Source organism: Prosopis cineraria, unplaced genomic scaffold (assembly GCF_029017545.1).
Source record: "Prosopis cineraria cultivar Desert tree isolate PC_DT_omini unplaced genomic scaffold, ASM2901754v1 PC8, whole genome shotgun sequence".
Taxonomy (NCBI): Eukaryota; Viridiplantae; Streptophyta; class Magnoliopsida; order Fabales; family Fabaceae; genus Prosopis; species Prosopis cineraria.
Window position 1 is genome coordinate 12,756,549 of NW_026555339.1, and position 20,912 is coordinate 12,777,460.

Sequence of the window (20,912 nt, forward strand, 5' to 3'; positions counted from 1 at the left end):
AAAAAAAAAAAAGGAAAAAAAGTATCTGATAGATTTTAAAGAAATGATATGATCTTGAGGTGAGGCCTGAGTGGAGCAAAATTCCATTCAGTCAAAAGTTAAGTGAAAAATGAGCTTTATTGAGCAAGATATAATTGATTGGTCTTGAAGAATTTTCTCTGGCTAATTATTCTCTCACAGAATAACAAACATTCGTCCCCCATACTGCATCTTCAAGCTCTAGATCTTGTATACATTTTTGTTTTTAGTCATAGATCTTGGGTACATGATGATGCAGATTCTCAGAATTAGTTATTTTGCTTTATTTCATTTAGAAATATATGGAAAGAAGGACGGTGCAAAATAGCCATTTAAGAGATTAATTTTTTTTTAATACTAAGAGATTAAAATTTTTGTCATCCCTATGTGTGTGTAAATATATATTGTGACATAGCAAGACTTAATGTAAGAAAAGTTATAGGAGTATGAACTTACTTTGAATTTTATGAACAATAAATATATCCCTTCTACACTTCTAAACCATAAATTGGCGTAACTTGGTTGTCCTCCAGCATGTATATCTCTTCTAGAACATCTAAATATAATTATTTTGTTATATAAAAAATATAATTGCACTGTACTCTAAGGTTTTAATCATATATATGTCGATTTAATATAAATAAATGTACTTTTTATTATAGTATATATTAGATTTAATTGAGAATTTTGATAAAAATGAAGTTTAATAAATTTTATTGGTTGAAAAATAATTTATGGTTCATCAATTTAATTTGATTTACAAACAAGTCTTTAATATTTTGTTAGGGTGTCAAAAAGTTCCACATCATGAATATAGATGATAGGCATAAAAATAGAAATTCTAGTTGATCATACTCTTAATTCTTAAAGCTTTTCCAGCTTTTGAGTTTCTGATGTAATTGGCTTCTGTCATTTTGTTTTTATACAGTTTTAATAGAGCTGAGAATATGGGTCAGGTTATGTGAGTTGGCCCAAACAACCGGTTACGAGGGTCGGGTTTAAGTTGAAAAAAAAATTGACCTAAATAAAAATGAAATTTTTCTTTGTTAGACCATATAACTTGTGAACTATATAGATTAGGTTTGACCTGATTAACCCATATTATTCTTTAAAAAATTTAAAAAAAGGAAAAATTTTGTGGATATAAACTTTATTAAGCATGACTTACTCAGCTGAATTAATTTATATATTTTGTACAAACATTATAAATTAATATTTTGATATATTTAGAATAAATCATAAAGAAATATCAAATTAAAACTTATTATTTAAGTATATTTTTTAAAAAATTCATAAAAATAAATTAATAAATAAATAAATATATGGATTGATGGGTTAGTCCATTTAACCAGCCAACTTTTAAGGGTTGGATTAGATTGTGATTTTTTAACCCATGTAAAAATAGGTTGAACCCAACTCAACCTACATATCTCTTAACTCATATGACCTGAGTTGGCTCATATTTTTATATCTAGTTTTAATCAATGAATTTCTCCTTTCTGCTAAAAAAAAATAGAAATTCACCCACCAACTTAACGATTTTAGATCAATTTGTTGGATCAACTTTATATATATATATATATGTTAAATGAAAAAAATTTAAGTGAGATGGATTATAAAAACTCATCAAAATGATAACATGCTTTTGGATTCAAATAATTTTTATGTATGTACTTATTGATTATCCATCAATAAGATCTTTCAATAATTCAATTAATAGTAGGATTTTAATCTCCTTTAGTTTTGTGAATTATGAGTTTAATTCTTATCAATTAAATTCAACAAGAACAAGTTTTTTTTTTTCATTTTTTATTTTTGACCAGCATTTTTATTTTTTATTTTTAAAAGTAGTATGAAGTATCTGGAAGATAATGATAAAGGGCATAGAAAAAGACATGGTGGGGCTATTGGATTGACAATTGACTGGTGAACTTTAAGATTATTCTTTGCCTTGTTTGAACTTTGTACTATTATCCCTTCAACTTCCCACAGATAAATGAAATCAAATTCTAACTTCAAATTGAATAAAGATCAACTCTGAATCATTTGTCTCCATTCATCCCACTTGGTCATTGTTGCCCTCACTACTAGTCTCATCTTGACAAATTCTCACATTTGACTGCTTATTTCATTATTGTATCATTATCAACAACCATATATTGGTGGTCATCATTTACTCTAAAATTTTGAGAAATCAGGCCATTTTACATAATTTTACTATAAATTTTGTATTGTATTCCCTTTAGTTCTTAATATAAGGAAAAATTTGCAAAATTTTTTAATCCTTAATATAAGGCAAAGTTAGAGTAACTAATTTTTTTCTTCAATTTTATCCCTTCTTATTTATGAAAAAATATATTTGCAAGTTTTTATAATTTTACTTAATTTTAAATTAGATCTCTGCAGCTTATTTTATTTTAATTGAGATCTTATAATTTGATATCTTAAATTTTTTATCCCTAAAGGTTAAAATCCTTAAACTTTTCCTTTAAAAAAACAAAATTAAAACGTTTATATTTTTATTAAATTATTATTTAAATTTAAAATTAATTACATAATTTTTATAACTCAAAATTTATATAATTTGATTGTCTTCTAAATATTTTTTTATACATATAGAATATTCAAAAAATTGATAAAAATACAAATAGTGTATTTTCTAGTTTCAATTTTCACTAAAAGTATGATACTAAATTGTCTATAAACACTAAAAGTATCTTTGTTTTGTGAAGTCTAATAATTTATTATTAATTTTAACCTTAAGGGGTTAGCACGTACTCTCTCTGTTAAAAAATATAAAACATTTTTAACCGAATCTCACCTTACAATAAAGTAGTTACCTACTTTTAAATTAATTCTATCTTTTTATATTTATCCTTATTAAATACTCTACAATAAATATAAAGTCATTCATTAATATAGACACTTTTTAAAAAAAAGACAATAATTACACCTCAAAAGACTAAAAATATCTTACATTTTTAAACATTCAACTCTTTAAAAAATACCTTATATTTTTGAACAGAGAGAGTATAATAAATCAAACTATAAAATTTTGATTAAAATAAAATAAAATACAACAATCTAATTCAAAATTGAGTGAAACTATAAAGATATACGAATATATTTTCCTTTTATTTATTTATTATTATTATTTTAATTTCTAAACAATAATTTATTAATGGAAAAGAAGGGTAAAATTGAAATGTTACATATTTTTTAAAACAATTTTAAAGATATAACTACTATTTTGTAATAAGTGAAAAGTTGATTAACTCTGCTTTATATTAAGAACTAGAGAAAGTCTAGCATTAGGTCAAATGGAAAAACTTATATACTTAGCTTTATATATTTAAATTACTTATTTTTAATTAAATCAAAACATATGGATATTGTATAGATTGTTTATTTTATAATAAACTCTTTTTATTCAATATTATGAACATATTAAAATACATTAATCTTGATTTAATTGGATAAAAGTATACTTTCTCCAATCCAAAATATAAGCATTTCCTCTCATCTAATTTTGATTCAAAATACAAGTAATACTACATGTAAAAAAATTTCTTAATTTTGCCTCTTATATTTATTGACCTAGATATTTATATAAATGTATCTTTCACTTATCAGTCATCATAGAATGCACTCGTAATTGGGGCCTAGAATAAAAAAAAAATTACAAGAATGGGGACTTTTTTGATATGTAAATTTTTTCCAAAAATGCTTATATTTTGGATTAAAAAATATTAAATATATAATGTTAAGTACATAAATTTTAAAAAAATATGTTTTTTTTTTCACTTTAAATTTTTCATTTTTCATTTTATTTAATTTTTATTTGATTTTTACTTATAAATAAAACATTTAATTTTCAATTATATGTAAGACATTTTTTTACGAGCCATGAATTTAAGTTTTAATGTAGCTTTCAAGTTGCAACTAAAAATTTTTATTTATAATTATTTGTAACTATTTTTTTAAAAGATTTTGTTGGGCACACATATAACTATAACTAATTCAATCTTTTAGAATCTAAATGTCATTATCCCCGGAAAAGTTCAAGTCAAAAAATTATCCCCAACAAAGAATTGTCATAACCGACAGCCCATAACTGCGATGGAAAAAAAAACATTAATTGTAATATTAGACGCCTTTAGGTAGCATTGAATAGTCATCAACGGTCTTATTTATTTCATTCAGTAGCCTAAAAGTTAGGATGGTATATTCCCTCCATTTAAAAAAATAAAATATTTTTTAAAAATTAAATATTTAAAAATATAAAATAATTTTAATCTTTTAAAATATAATTATTATTTTTTTTCAAACTCTTATTAATAATTTTTTATATTTATTATAGGGTATTTAATAAAAATAAATATGAAAAAATAGGGTTAGTTTAAAAATAGATAACTACTTTATTAGAGGATGAGATTTTATTAAAAATGCCTTACATTTTTAAATGGAGAGAGTAAGTGTTAGAAATACTATGATGATATAAAAAAATTGTTTTAAAATAATAGGTTTAAGTTTTGAAGAATCGAATAAAAAATGAAATATATTGAAGAACAAAAATATTTTTGAAAATATACTTTTATAAACTTTTTAATCTAGTAACCACCATTAAACAAACTTATAGCTTATTGATCTGAAAAATTTAAGTTTTTATGATTTTCTTAATTTGATATAATTCAGTCTCTATAATTTTTTTAATTTAATAAAATATAAAGATTAAGGTATGCAGAGTTAAAATTTAAAGATTCAATTAATAATTGAGAAAAAAATCAAAAAAAGTTATATTATCTCCTACAATTTTAAATAGACGCAAGAGGAAAACCCAATGTGGTCTCTTAAGTGTTGGAAAGATAATTTTAAAAATATTGTTCATTCTAAATTTAACACTATTCTTCTGGTTTTTATTTGGGCCAAATCATTATTCTTCAAGTAAGATCTAAAATTATTGAATAAATTATACTTTTTTTGTTAAAAAATGTAAGATATTTCTTGAGGAGTCAATATTAAAAAATGTAAGATATTTTTAATCTTTTGTGGTGTAATAATTATCTTTATTTTTTAAAGTGCCCTTATTAATAATGACTTTATATTTATTATAGGTTATGAAAAGATAAAGTTAATTTAAAAATAGTAATTATTTTATTGGGGAGTAAAATTTAGTTAAAAATGCCTTATATTTTTTAATAGAGGGAGCATGAATTTTAAGTTCTATACCTAAAAAATATTTTAAAAATTTGTATACTTTACACTAAAATATTTTACTATTAGTAACAACTAAAATATTTTATGAAAATTCAAAAAAAACATGAATATTGAATACTACAACTTTCGGCTAAAAAAAAAAAAGAAAGAATACTGCACGCGATGAAATTTACTAGTAATTGAATTGAAGTAAATGAAAAGGAAAAAGCAATAAAAGAGAAAAGGAAAAGGCAATAAAAGAAAAAACGAACGAGTGGGGCTCGGAGAACGTGATGAGGCACTCGAGCTTTGGACATCCTTAGCCTAATATAAATAAGCACTGCTTCTTTTTTCGTTCTCTATTATTTTCCACATCCTCGCGACAGACCCACGCAGATCACACACGCACCATTTTCTTCCGCTCTCTCTTTTGAATCCCTCTCTCTCTCTCTCTCTCTCCCCCCCCCAATGGCCGATCAGCTCACCGACGACCAGATCTCCGAGTTCAAGGAGGCCTTCAGCCTCTTCGACAAGGACGGCGATGGTCTCATTTCTCAGATCCTTTCCTTCTTTCCTGTTTTTGTTTTTTGGCTTTACTTTCGTTTCCTCGTTGTTTTCTTTATTTTAATGCATAATTTTGCTTTGTGTGTTGCTTAAATCTGGTTGCAATTGAACTTCCGTTGTGTCTGTTGAATTTTCTCTCTCGTCTTTGGAAATTTTGATATTATGTGGGGGATCTAGGGTTCCTTCACGTTTGACTTTTCGCTTTTGATTTGAGTTTGTGGATTTGTGGTGTGTGATTGTTGATGTGATGAATATTTTCATTCACTGCTTCTATGCCTAGGTGATCCTTTTACTCTCGCATTTCTTTTTTAAATTTCGGCGACAGATTTGATGTTGCCTTGGTAATGTGATCAAATGGCTTTTGTGGATAATAAAGTTGTCTCTCCTGATTTATGATTGTTCAATTTGGAGAGGGCATACTAAATTCAATGCATTTGATCAGAGTTTTGTTTTCTTTTTCTGTGGCGTGTGCTGGTGTTTCTGAGATGAAATAGCCCGTCAGTGACATTCAGATTGGACTTTTTATGTTAAGTCGATCTATTAGTGCCATCCTGTTTATGAGAATTATTATACTTCTGCTCGGAAGGAGGATCCGTGTTATTTAATTCTGGCCAGCATTATTGAATATACTTGGTAATACTTATTCGGAGATGCTTTTTACTTTTTGGGGTTGATGCTTGAGTTCAAAAATTGTGTTCAATCATTTGAAAATGGAAGTGTCTAATGTAGTGTTTTCCAAGGAATTAGTTGTCATTTAGAGACTGAATGATTTATCAGTTCCAGTACTTGCTAACCGGTATTTTATTTAACAGCAGAAATGAGACAATTGGTTGTTCTGTGTGCAACTTATATTGAAATGCCCCTTTGGGCGGTGGCTTCCACATACAGTCATTTACATGGCTCTTGAGAACTGTTGGTCGTGAAAATGATTTCCATATCTTTGGACCGATGGTCATTAATGTCTATTCTGTGGTTGCTGATAGCTTCTAGGTAGGCCTTCTTATAGAAGCTTCTTCTGGATAAGACTCCAGTAATGCGTGGAAAGACAAGTGCATTTGAAATTTGAAATTTTAAGTTTCTGATTCTCTTTTTTCCTTTTCCTCTTCCTCTTTCTTCATGTTTCTAATGGTGTGTTTTTTTCCTGTTTTAAGGGACTTTCTCCAGGGGGAATTGTTTATTGCCTTTGTGGTTTACCTATTTATTAAGTATCGTTTTGGCCATCAGCTATTTATTAAACGTTAAATATATTAATTTATTAATGTGCTGCAGGTTGTATCACTACCAAGGAACTTGGGACTGTGATGAGGTCGCTTGGGCAGAACCCAACTGAGGCTGAGCTTCAGGACATGATAAATGAGGTCGATGCTGATGGAAACGGTACCATTGATTTCCCGGAGTTCCTCAACCTTATGGCTCGGAAAATGAAAGATACTGACTCAGAGGAGGAGCTGAAGGAAGCTTTCCGTGTATTCGACAAGGACCAGAATGGGTTCATTTCTGCAGCTGAGCTCCGCCATGTCATGACAAATCTCGGCGAGAAGCTGACAGACGAAGAAGTTGATGAGATGATCCGCGAGGCCGATGTTGATGGTGATGGGCAGATCAACTATGAGGAGTTTGTCAAGGTCATGATGGCCAAGTGAGGGTTCCACCAGTGAACCATAATTTTAAAAGAATTCTATTTTAATTAGGGTATCTTTATTTGGTGTCATTAGCTTTTTTGGTCGGTTGTTTGGCTGTCTCTTTTCCTGTTTGTTGAAACCGTTACTTACTGTTGAGTAGTATCCTACTTGTTTGCTCTGCATCTCCCTCTTCCCTCCTTTGTTCTGTTTAGTAGGTCGGCTTAGGTTTGTTCCACCGTGTATTGGTCTACTCTTTTTTGGTTATTATGAACCTTCAAAATTGGATGCAATTTGTGTTGTTACTATTGGGTTACTAATCTTGTTAATATTTATTTACATATTTTGCTATATCGTTGTTTCCATTGCTTATATAGCCTTGTTGAACGAAGTAGGTTCTATTGGGAACCGTCCGACTTCTTGCCCATTTTATCCAATATATGTTGATATTGATGTGAAAGGGATATAGATTTGGTACAACTTTTTTGCATTTTCTTGTGCATTTTTTATTATTAATCATCAAACTATATGTAGGGTCTTGTGTAGGGTCTTGTATTATGGGTTAGAGAAAAAAGGATAATAGAATTTTCATATTTTGAAGTTTATTTCAGCTATTGATTTAAATTTTTAAGCTTAATTTTTATTAATTTGATCCTTGCTTTTTTTATTTTAAATTATCTTATAAGTCATCTGAGTCTCAAAATATAAATTGGTTCTTAAATTAATTTTACGCATACAATATATTGATAATTTGATCTGTATATGTAATTAAATAAAAATATATTAGATTTTAAATTAATTTAATTTTTATCAAATATCTTACGAAGTGTTTTATACTTTTCTTATATGTTTTCTTTTTATTAATATGTATGACTCCTATCAATATTTTCTTATCCATTTTATTAGACTTTAACAATACCAATTCCTTTTTAAACAACAACAAACAATATTAGAATTTAGGTGTTGTAGGTTACATAAATTGTATAATATCATTTTACAGAGTTGAGATAAAAAAGGGTTGTGTTAAGTTCTAAACAACTAATATAAAACTTTGTCAAATTATACATATGAATTTTTTAAATAATAAAGATTAAATTAATAATTGAGATAGATTTTAGGGATCAAATTTATGAAAAATAAACATGAGGGATCAAATTAAATTGATAATTTAGACAAATTTAAAAGATTAAAATTTTTATTATTAGTAAGAAAAAAATATTCAAAGGGAAATGCAATGGATATACAATATTCACAATGCTTTTCACTAATTCAAGTGAATTGGAAAAACCTGGCCAGCTTGTGTAACTCAAATCAAGTGTTTTACTTTACCTGAAAATACAATTTGCCAATTTGTGTTTTATTCTCTCAAATTAATATAAAGTATTGATAATTAATTTATGGTTTTTAAAAAATATTGGTTAAACCTTTAAATTTTTTAAAAAAAATTTGCACATTTTTAATTATATCTCATTAAATACCTTATATAAGTACTTTGATAATGATAATTAAAATTTTAATGCATCATTTTTTTAAAATAATAAATAAAGTTGGAGTATAATTAAAAATAATTATAAAAACTATCCAATAACCTATGTTTTCGATTAAATAAATCTGTTAGAAGAGATATTTTATACTGTGGAAAGTAAGACTCTCGGTCGTTGCATTGCATCTAGCCATCTGATTCTAGACATACTGTTTCTTTTAGAAAAAGGTGTACACATCAATGGACCATAGTCACAATCACCTTTGCATTTTTGGTGTAATCTTTTTTTTTTTTTTTGCCAAATTGGTGTAATCTAATACCACAACGGCACAACACATGCATGCGTTTTATATTAATATTTTATTTTGGGAAGACTCATAGTATATTCTACTGACAACTGAAATTAATCTTCCCTGGAGTACTGAGGGAAGGCAAATGGTAGATATTTTTTAACTAATTAAACTCATATATATGAGAGTTGAGATATAAATTTTTAATAATTTGCGCTCGAATGATAAGAGCATATACTATTATTGATAAATATAAATCGGTTTTATTAAAATATTAATTTATTAAGTTTTCAAAAACCTTATTTACTTGTGCTGAACTACTGTTGACTATGAAAATGTCATCTTGTTTGTTACATAGAGTAATTGATTTTATGACATAATGGCATCAATGCTAAATGTTAATCTCAAGAATTAAGTATACAAGTATTTGAAAGTTTAAGGTCTGATTTGATACAACTAAAACAAGGACCCAATTTTTAATTAGGTGAACATTTGAGAACCAAAGTTTTTTTTCATAATTAAAGGGTAGACAATTTTTTTAATTCCAAAATTTAATTAGAAATTATTTTTGAATAAAAAAATTTATACAATTTGAGTTTCATTCTTTGTTAATTGTTTTTATTAGACAGTATCATTAAGTTAAGGATGAGCAGTAATTAGAATCAGTTGGCAAAGAGCATCATTTAGGTCCTTTGTCTTCAAGGGAGGTGTCAATTTGGTCTTCTAAATATTTTTGTCTTCAAATTTTGTATTGATTTTGAATTCTTTTCTAATTTCTTCTTTCAAATTGCCACTCTTAAAAAACAAACAGAAGTATATTTGTTTGCTCTTAAGTCTTTGACCCAGCATCTACAATTTTAATTATAATTCTGTTCTAATAACTTAGTGGCAGCTAATAAAATACAATTAATGAGAATATGACTCATATTTTATAATGTGTTTTCTTACCTTTTTTTTAATATGAAAATATTGAAAAAGTTTATAGTAAAGAAGTGATGGGAGAGCAAAGCAAACTATTTTAACATTGTTAATTTAAGAGGGAGAAATTGAAACAGATTTCAAAATTAAATGGATAAATTTGAAACTATAAGAAAAAAAAAAATCAAATAGAAACCTCTCATCATGATGATTGATTAAAAGTCAAAACTCAAAACCATACTTTTGCCAAATCAGTTTGTTACGTAGATGAGTAAGTATTTTTCATATTATATTTTTAAATTAAGCAGAAATTATATCATTAACAAAGTCTGCCACCCCCAAATGTATCAGCAATGCTAAGAATAAGATGAGATGAATTATCCAACATCACCATCTTCTTCCACTTTTCCTTTTTTTTTTTTCACTTTACCTTTTATGATAAGTGCCAATCAATTTGCTTTGCACCTTGGCATGCAGTGTACTTTTTTTTTTTTTTTGGGGGGGGGGGGGCTGTTGTGAGTGTAAAGAGATCTAATCCATAAGAAAGATTCTCTCTCTTAAAATATTAGAATGGTTTTTTCTTCACTACTCCCCCCCCCCCCCCATTATTCTTCAATTGCAATTCTGAATCATTCAAATTAAACATATACTTTTAAAAATTATTAAATTTGATTTAACAGTCCAAATTTGCAGTCCTTCTCTGCCCTCCTTTGTAGAGGAGGAAAGCCAGCTCTCAAAATATTAAAGGCAAAGGGTAAATTTCTTTCAATTAAAATTACATATGCAAGGACTGAAATGTAAATATACAACCATAATAAGAACCCTGCGGCTCATATCAACTTAAGTTGGTGCTGTGTAATATTTTATATGACTCTTATTTTTATGCTTAAGAAAGTGATGAGAAAAGGCGAAAAACTTCTAACAATCACAAATGCAAGTGGATTCAGCAATATATCTTACAAAATTGATGAAACTAAACGTATGCCCATACATTATGTGGAATCTGAAAATGTGACATAGATTATATAGATGGATGATATTATATATATATATATATATATATTATGAATAAAAAATTTAGCCATTCATTCTTCAATTTCGTTCGTCAAAAACTAAGCTGAAGGAAAAAATTGAAAGTAATTTTATCCGGGACTTACGATTTACAAACTTAACTTTCAACAAATAGCACACCCCTCAACTTTGATGATTCTTTTTCTTTTCAACTTTGAAATTTGGATGTCAATCAGCATTCAACATCATAGAGCATAGCCATTGGCCCACAAAGATTAGAATTTGGATTTAATAGGTGGCTTAAATCAATTCACTTAATGAGCATTTAAATTATAAGCATTAGATAGAGTTGAGAATATGAGTTAACTTAAATCATATAAGTTGGCTTATGTAAGTTAGGTTAAGTTCAACTCATTTTTATATGAATTGAAAAAATCTTAAATTAACTTTTAAGAACTAGTAGGTTAAATGAGTTAACTCACTAACCCATTTTATTTTATTTTTTAATTTATTTTTTTGTAAATTTTTTAAAAAAATACACTTAAATGAAAATGATGATGAGTTTCACTATGACATTACTTCATTATTTTTTAAAATTTGTATAAAATAAATGAATTGAGCTAGTTAGGCCACACCCATCAATTTATCAAATGTCATGAATCTATCATATTTCTTATTTTTTACTTTATTATTTTTATTTTCTTGAAAAAAAATATGGGTTAAACGGAACAATCCTAAGCCATTAGAGTTAGCTTATATGATTCATGAATTATCTAATCTAAGTAAGAAAAAATTCATTTTTATTTGGATCAATTTTTTTCAACTCAACCCAATTGTCATGACTAGTTATTCAAGCCAAGCCATATGACCCTAATCATATTCCTAAGTCTGCATTAAATTTCATCAATACTTGATAATTATCAAGATATCTTTCCTTCAAAAAATTTAAAATAATTTTCATTATCAAAACATTCATCATGTACACTATCCCTTCCAAAAATTTAAATTTGATACTTTTTCAATATTATAAGACAAAATAATGATAACCGCTTGATTTGATCAAATGATTGTTATCATATAATGTGAAATGCTCATGAGTGAATTTAGATCACTCGCCAAAATCAAATACCAAAAAATAGGGGCTTCCTACATTCACAGATTCATTTATTCAATTTATGAGGTGAGAAATAGAAAAACATGACTATATATAGAATCCACATCTCAATTACTACATTGAGATAATAAAACTTTCGGTCCTTCAAGTGTATGATAGTTATCAATTTAATCTATTAAATTTAATTTTTTTATTCAGTCCCTTATTTTTTTTAAAAAAATTATCATGCTAGTCCTTTAAATTTTAAAATATAAATTTATTTTCAAATTAATTTGTTGTATAAAGTATATTGATGGTTTGACATCTACATATAACTAAGTGATAACAAGTTAGCCATCAAATCAGTTCAATTTTAATCAGTCTAGCCCCTTGCACTGTCTTGCACTTTTAATTTTTTTTAAAAAGTTTTTGCGCCTATTTTTTTGCAACATAAATAATTACACTTTTTCGTTCATATACATGATGGTCATCACTATTCTGTTATACATATTAACATATTTTAACAATTAAATTAATAACTGAAACAAATTTAAAGAACTAAATAGAAATTAAAATTAAGAAATCAAATTAATAATGGAAACAAACTTGAAAGACTACAAATTTCATTATCCTCACTACATTCATCTATTCTTTTCTCGGCCCCCCAAAACGCATCATGTTAATTCTCTTTTATGAATGCAGGAGATCTGAAAACCTTCTGCAAGGTTTGAGAATTGAGATGATGCCACTGGGGAATCATCCAAGGGTCCAATATAAAAAGACGAAGTTCTTATACCTATTGTATGCTTAAAGCTTTTATTTTTACAGGATGAAGCTACCAAAAAAGAAAGAGAGAAAGAAGAAAAGAAAAGGATGTTACATCCCTTGTGTCTTACTTTTTGTACTGTGGTTTGTAGAGGACCACTGTTACATACTTGGATTGGAACCTGTGGGTCAATCCAAGGCCAATAACAGACTGGCAGGCTGAGTTTTCATCAGTGAAGACATGGTTTAGCACCACATGTTTAGGCTTTGAGTTTGAAGGAGTACCTACATTTGAGTTCTCTTTGTTTAGGACAGTGAGGTGTAGCAGCGACGGAACAGCCACCGGCTCTTTTGCAAAGTCTTCGTCGGTTAGGAATGACTGACCATAGCTAGAGTCCGGAGACGGTGGAGCCTCAAATTCAGTCACACATTTGGGGATTTCAGGCACGTAATCCTGCAGAAAACAAAGGAAGAACAGTTCAGGTCAAATTTTTACAAGAACAGAAAATTCAAAACAATTTTTTTTTTTACTGTATGAGATCGCTGTAATCAGGTGAAGTGATGATGGGCTTAATGGGATAATGATGACATTAATAATCAGTAATAAAGCAGGATTATTATTTTCTAAGTAAAAATGGTCATAAGATAATTGTGCACAAATCAATGGTGTAATATTCTTATCATAAGTAACATAACATCAAACCAAGTCAATGTTGAGAACTAAGTTTGGTACTTAAAATGGTAGTATAAATTAATAGAAAATATTAAGACCTCATTTCCTACATGTAGTGATATAGGAACTTACAGGAAAAAATTACTTATTTTTTCAAGGGTAGAATTAAAATTGTACGAGGACTTGTATGGAAATTTTATTTTTCAATAATTATTTTATAATTTTATTAATAATATAAAATAAAATGACTCCATTAATTTGACTTGACCTGGCATTAGACCAGACCCAGCCAGGTCGGAGCACCACACGATGCAAAATCAAACTATCTAGGCCCAACCCATCCCCATTATGTTGCCCTTATTGCATTGGGTGAAGAGGGTTAAAGATGACAAGAGGCACCAGAACAGTGTAGACGCACATGATAAATAATGAACCTTTATTTGTAATCCTTTTTTAATGATAAAATGACATTCATTTCTCTAAAAATTAATATAACACAATAAATAGGATATATATATATATATATATTTGTAGGTAAATCATACTGTTGTCAATGTAATTAATTTTTATTCTATTCGACATTATCAAACATAAAATAATATTATCCTATGCAATGTTTCACCAAACTTGCATAATCTTAAAATTTACTCACATAACTTGGTATGCATCCACCAAATATGGTACATTCTCCTCTTAAATTTTCTGGATGCTAATATGCATCTCATACTCAAATGTCCTTCCATGCATAACCACAAAACTTGTGTTCCAAATGCCATCAAATCAAAGTATACAATTTTCTACTGCATGAACAGAAGTCATAAAGGAGTTTTTCAATCATCACATGTTATTGACTATTTCCATACACCAAAAGCAGGAAGTAATTCTTTCCCCAAATCTTAGGTTAAGTGGACATGATCAAAGCTCAGAATTCATTAACTCTTTCTTCTCCCCAATCCAATTTCCTCCTAAAAAGTAAAAAATAGAAGGCAGAAAACAGCCCTTTAGGTTGTTAACCTAACTATCTATTTATTTCTGGTGCAACTTAAAAGTTATTCTAAGATTGTACCATTTTTTACAATTGAATTCTCTTAAACTATTCTTGGAGAAATCCTATTTAAAAAAAAAAAAAGTTACACAACCTAATAAAATGTATAGAGAAGTTTTTTAAAAATGTTATACAGAACGTGAAAGAAGCTGCATTGTTAATGACTTATGAATAGTGTCAGTAGATTATATGTTTAATGTTTGATCGGAAGAGTCACCTTCACACCAAAACAAAAATCTACAAGAAATCATATTTACAATTGCTAACATGGAAGGATGCACTTTATTTGAGAAACGGAAAGTTCTCAAAATAATTCAATGTTATGTCATAAAGGGAAGAAAAATGAAGGGGAAAAATTATGCTCACATTAACATCAAGAAGATTGTAGACATGGCCCATCTCATTAGCTACATGAGGAAACTCCGGAAGATACCTTGGTTGGCCATCAACAACGAATTTGTAGTGATATATGCCCAATGGAAGGACCATTAAAATCGAGTAATCCTTGCCAGATCTCTGCAGTATCTGCCTGCAAGTAATAAAAATTCAACTGTGCTATAATGTTCATTACTGAACATCTGCAACTATAATTACTTCCATGTTACACAAACAATAAAGTTGGCAATTACCAAAGCAAAAGTGAAAGATTCTAACCTATGTGTCCAATTATCCCAAGATCCCTCGACACACACATGGTTACCACCATGATGCCATGTTAGTATGACAGGAATTTGTCGCTCTGGAGGTTGATCAACAATTCCATGGGATTCGTTCTGCCTAATATGATTGAGAAAAGGAGGGACGTTACCTCTTGGAAATGAGGCAACAGCAACCTTCAAAGCGCAAAGAAGAATGACACTGATAAGATCAACACATTTTTCAAATATATAAAAATAGAGAGTAATAATTAAATGCCAACTAAAAATGCTTGCATCTTTCCACAGGGAAAGCTTCATACACTTGTGGCTGATATTTACCAACACGCATGTATGTTCACTTTCAAATTTACATTCATTGAAGTCAATATAATTAAATAATGTTCAATATAAAGTTTAACCTACCTGTTAATTATTCAAGTCTTAACTCTTATATGAAGAATATATATTCTTCTTAAATTTTAAAAGGAGTCAAAAAAGTAGTGGGAAGCTAATGATTGAACAATCGCACACACTTCTCTTTTTCACAACAATCAAGTATTATAAAGTCAAATGGCCGTCCTTTCTACCCCCAAAAAAAAAAAAAAAACCCTTCACAAAAACAATTTAGAAAATAACATGTTTTTTGGTGTTTAACCATTTCCATGAAGGAAAATGAAATGCAACATCAAGTTCAATCCTACAAACTTCCGTTTAAGCAGTATCATCTTATCATGTAAGCTCCATAAAGTTAATTCCAAAATCCATTTCAGCCTTGTCAATCGATGCATATGAATTTTTCAAAAAACACAACATAAAAGTCACAAGAACAGAGAGACCAATAATTAAAAAGCTAAGTTATAAAGGCTTTCTTGAAGTCTTCTTTATGCAATCTTATCAACTTCAAGTCAACGTGATTTATTGCATGCAAACTTTCATCAGAAAATGGCCGGCCTTTCAATAAAAAAAAAAAAAAAAAGAACTAGAACAGAGAGAACGAGACATAGGACTTTCAAGTCATCTTCTCATTGCAATATAAATAATAGAATGGAGAAACTTCTCAAAATCAGCATCTTTGAGCCTATCATTTGAGCAAAAGTATTTATAGAGCTCTATTTCATACTTGCACAAGATTAAACCATCTGAGAAACCAATATAATCAGGGAAATACAGAGACAAAAGACAAAATGATTGAGATAGTCACCAGAAGTATTAGATCCTTTTCAATATCTGGGCCTCTGAAATCAACTGGGGGCTACAAGAAAAAGCAAACCTAGCTGAAATCCCTTCTCCCACAACACACACATAGTGGTGTGTAGGGAATACAAATACAATGTGGGAGTTGAATTTAACCAATTCAAAGCAAAGTCAAAATGAAATCATTCTTAAATAAGAAAGATATTTAATATTTCAAGGAGATTAATTCGTATAAAGTTTATTAAATATACAAAGTAATGTAATCAATTTTCACAGATAATCATATTAATCAAGGATAGGAGTATCCAATTATAAAGAAACCATGTCTTGATGGCCAATCTTAACAATGAACATAAAAAAGGCTGACAGAATCCAATGCCTAATAATTCCTTGAGTTGAGTGTCTTCATCTTTAATTTTGTTTTCTAATGCAGGTGTACAATCATCCAAGGATTCCAAATGTAAGTTCAGTGAACCAAATTTATCAGCATGAAAATTCTCGCTTGGTGATCTTCTTTCATTGTATTGTTTTTATGATTGGGGAAACCAACTGGACAATATTTCAAGTAATTCAAGGGAATAAGACAAATAGCTGGAATGGTGAAGAACCACATCACACATTTGTATGCGAATGAGAAAGGCTACTGGTACAACCTGTTAGAAAATAACCACTCATCTGCTGTTGCGGCTGCATATGAGTTTGACCGAAAAAGTTAAGCACAGTTTCTGCCAGAAGAGATGCGTAAATAACACTAATCGCAATAAATTTAGATAGAACTTCTATTCCCAGATCGAATTCTAAATCACTCACACTTTGTTACTAATTAAATTACCTTGCAACGGTGTCATCTAATGCAGTGCAATACTATTCTGTCTTTCAAATGCTTACTCGGACATTGCTTTACATGTCGTTGCTCAAATAACACAATGTCTAAGAATAGGAAATTGACAGCTGAGGTCAGATGTCACGACTCATGATGACTAACATAAAACAAAATTAGCATTTTTGCCCCAATAAAGTAGGTTCCTTAAACAAACATTCAAATCATTGACATTTCAAACAGCAACGCTCACTAACATACATGCACAAGATGTCCAAACTGCATGGAACTAAGTGGCTAAACCAAGCAAACAACTTACAGAACACTGCAGTCTCAATTACACGCAATTCACACACATGGACCGTCTGATTTTAACGTTAACGTTAACAACAATCACTACAACTACAACAAGTCCAGCAGAAAGGAGGGGATGGAATGAGACAGGACTCGGGAAAAAAATCAGAACCTGGCTCTGATATCATATGGAATAGAGATTTGGAAAAGTAATTAGTGAATATACTGAGCTACTGTCTTATTTATAATTGTATATACAAGACAAAGGAAGAAAGGGTAATAATTACTAAAGATACATATTGATCTATCTAATATAATCTAAGCCCTAATATCGTATAATGAATATAATATCTACTCTGATTCGTAACAATGTCTACCAGTTCTGTGCGGAATTGACAACATTATTGTTTACGCAGCATTTTTCATCTAAACTGGTAATATAGAGCGAAGTATATGTACAATTACGGAAGTAAGTTATTAAACCTCAGAACCAAATCAAGATCGCACAACCATGATGACAGATGACAAAATTCTGTAAACAGCCTACAGTCTAAAGTGATAAGGGCCCAAAATTTACAGTGTTTCTGATCTAATGCACTCTCAGAATTTTAAAACCTCCATCCCGTATATTCTATCAAAATTTCAAAACCAGCCACATTATTTTCAATTACGTTCGTCAGAATTGTTGGGATGCAAGAAAGGGGCAATGGTCAAGAACAGAACTCTCAGCTCTGTTAGATCGCGCGAGTGTTATTTTTTTCTCCCCAAAAATCTCCATACAATGTTTGAAGATTTGACGCCACAACACAAGCTTTAAATATCTATAATTAAATTTTTTTCCAAACAAATGCCCCTTTACACTGGTGTTTCATCTCTCTCTCACACTCACACGTCTCTGCTCCCCGCGCGCGCGCACTCACGCACCAAACGTACTACAATTGAAAGGAGCTACTCACCAAACAAACATACAATAAGGCAAAAAAAGCTTTAAACATTACTCGACCAAATCCGTTCCTGCACCTTCACACAAATTGAGAATCACTTGGAAGTGGGAACACAATATCAGTAACACCGATCCAACACCAACGAAATAGTGGGTTAACCAAACCAAAACTCCATAACCAATCAATTGTGCATAAAAATGTACCAGCACACGCATTTAAAGTAAAAATAGCATGCATTGCGCGCATGCAAATAGAAACGACAACTCAGAAATTGAAGATAACCAGGAAGAGCTGTCAACAAAAAAGGCTGAAACCTGAGGAACGGACAAGATCGGCAACCTCGACGGCGGAGCACTGGAAGTGGGTCGAACCGGAGGCCGAGAATCCAACAGGAAATTCCCACGGAGGCCAGGATCAGCAGCGGCGTATCGATGACCATCCCTGCCAGCGTCTCCAACTTCTCTTCCGTTAGCGTTTCCCATGGAAATCCTCCAGAAAACTCACGCTTCAGATTCAAAGCAAAGCGAGAACGACAGCACAGAGCCTTCTTGAGGTTGGAGACAGTGGGGGGGAATGCAGAAGCAGAAGTGGCATAAGAAGCAGAAGATGACGAAGGTGGTTGGAATAAAAGACCATGAAGGAGTTTCAGAAGAATTATGAAACGCGAGCTGAAGCGGAGGGAACCTCTCTCTTCAGGCCTGCCATGGACGGAGAGCAGAGAGAAGCGAGACAGAGAGAGACTTCTTTACTTACAGAAGGAAGCTGCTGAATGCTGATGCAGAAAATTTTGTTGGCTCTCTCTACGTATTTTTTATTTGGAAGAATTACATTGAAATGTTACAAAACAAAAAATTAATTATTATAAAGTGTATTATTATTAATATAATTTAATTTAATTATTAATAAATTTTATAAGAATTAATTTTTTTTGTATGAGACTGATTGTAATTTTTTTTAATTTTTATTTTTAAAGTTTTAAACTTGAATGATGAAATTTTAATTTATTAAATTTGCATTAATTACCAACTAAATTTTAAATTTAAGTTTTATTGATTGAAATATAAATTTATTTTAATTATTAATTTAATTTTTATCTATTAAAATACATTAATAACCAAAAATTGATAGCACTTGCATAAATTAATAATTTAGTTCTTTGTGTTAAAAAAAACTGTCAATAATTTTAAAAATACAGAAAAATAAAAAAAATAAAGATTTAGATTAATAAAAATTAAAATAATTTAAAAACTAATTTATTTTTATTTAACTATATATACATGAAAAATTATCAAAATACTTTGCATATTCAATTAATTTAAAAGTAAATTTATATTTTCAAACTTAAAATATTAAAATAATAATTTAAAAAATATAAAAATTAAATTAATAATTAAAATAAACTCAAACACTAAAAAATTTTACTACACGTTAATTTTTTATTTTTTCGTACCACAACAAGTCTACTACGATACAGTACTATTTGTCCATTACCCGTGTTTGTCGCTCACACGCCACCTGCGAGTAGTAACTCTAATTTTCAGTCCACAATATTTCTCAGTTTAACTTTATTGAGAATCTTGGCCCACAGAAAAACTTGTTGAAATTAATATTAATTATTAATCATTAATAAATTAATAAATAAATAAACAAAGCATCACATAAAGAAACAACTTTTCTTACATATTACTCAACCCAGATAATTTGCTTGAATATTTGTGATTCTAGAACAACATAAAATAAGACAGCTTATATAAATAATAAATAATCAATATAAGAATTTATAGCCAATTATCCTATTACTATTGTCTATTTATAAGTGATAAATTATCTGTTCTTCATTTTAAATTATGTGTAAACTATTTTTTATTTTTAAAAATTTATGGTGAATCACTTTTTTGTAAATTAGGGTGAGTCATTTAAATTTTTTTTTTTGCATAGGTAACACTTATTTTATGATATTTATATTTTTAAATCACTGAATATATATGACTTATAGTATTAAAAAATATGAAATTATAGATATCAAAATAAAATTAACTTATAAATATCAAGCAAGATTGACAGAAAGATAGTAATAATAAATTATTTAAACTCTTTCAGCAAAAGAAAAAAATTTAAACCACAATAACAACTAATCCTTTTCTTTTGCCAACTATCCTAACTTTGGTTTTTTTAAAAAAAAAATAGCCAAGTAAATTAAACAATATTCGCTGAGTAAATTTACAATAAAACTATTCTGTTTTATTGTAATATATTTATTATGAATTTTAAATTTCAAGAATTAAAATAACTCATAAAAAAAACAAGGGGAATAATTTTTAAATTTGGCGATACACCATGTGTTATA

General features: G+C 28.9%; 2 protein-coding genes across 3 annotated transcripts; one reads left to right on the plus strand and one right to left on the minus strand.

The window, feature by feature from the left end:
* Positions 1–5,581: 5,581 nt before the first annotated feature.
* On the plus strand, positions 5,582–7,748 carry LOC129317898 (calmodulin-7). The gene is made up of 2 exons (XM_054962319.1): positions 5,582–5,758; positions 7,048–7,748. Exons 1-2 carry the CDS (start codon positions 5,683–5,685, stop codon positions 7,419–7,421), a joined length of 450 nt encoding a protein of 149 aa, XP_054818294.1. The 5' UTR covers positions 5,582–5,682; the 3' UTR covers positions 7,422–7,748.
* Positions 7,749–12,761: 5,013 nt separating this feature from the next.
* LOC129317896 (SNF1-related protein kinase regulatory subunit beta-1-like) lies at positions 12,762–19,347 on the minus strand. 2 transcript variants are annotated; one of them, XM_054962317.1, is made up of 5 exons: positions 18,880–19,347; positions 16,515–16,565; positions 15,330–15,508; positions 15,042–15,204; positions 12,762–13,411 (listed from the first exon to the last, which is right to left on the minus strand). In XM_054962317.1, exons 1-5 carry the CDS (start codon positions 19,045–19,047, stop codon positions 13,085–13,087), a joined length of 888 nt encoding a protein of 295 aa, XP_054818292.1. In that variant the 5' UTR covers positions 19,048–19,347; the 3' UTR covers positions 12,762–13,084. The 2 variants fall into 2 exon arrangements, with proteins under 2 accessions (XP_054818292.1, XP_054818293.1); XM_054962318.1 differs by lacking the exon at positions 16,515–16,565 and having other exon boundaries at positions 18,880–19,345.
* Between the last annotated feature and the right edge of the window lie 1,565 nt (positions 19,348–20,912).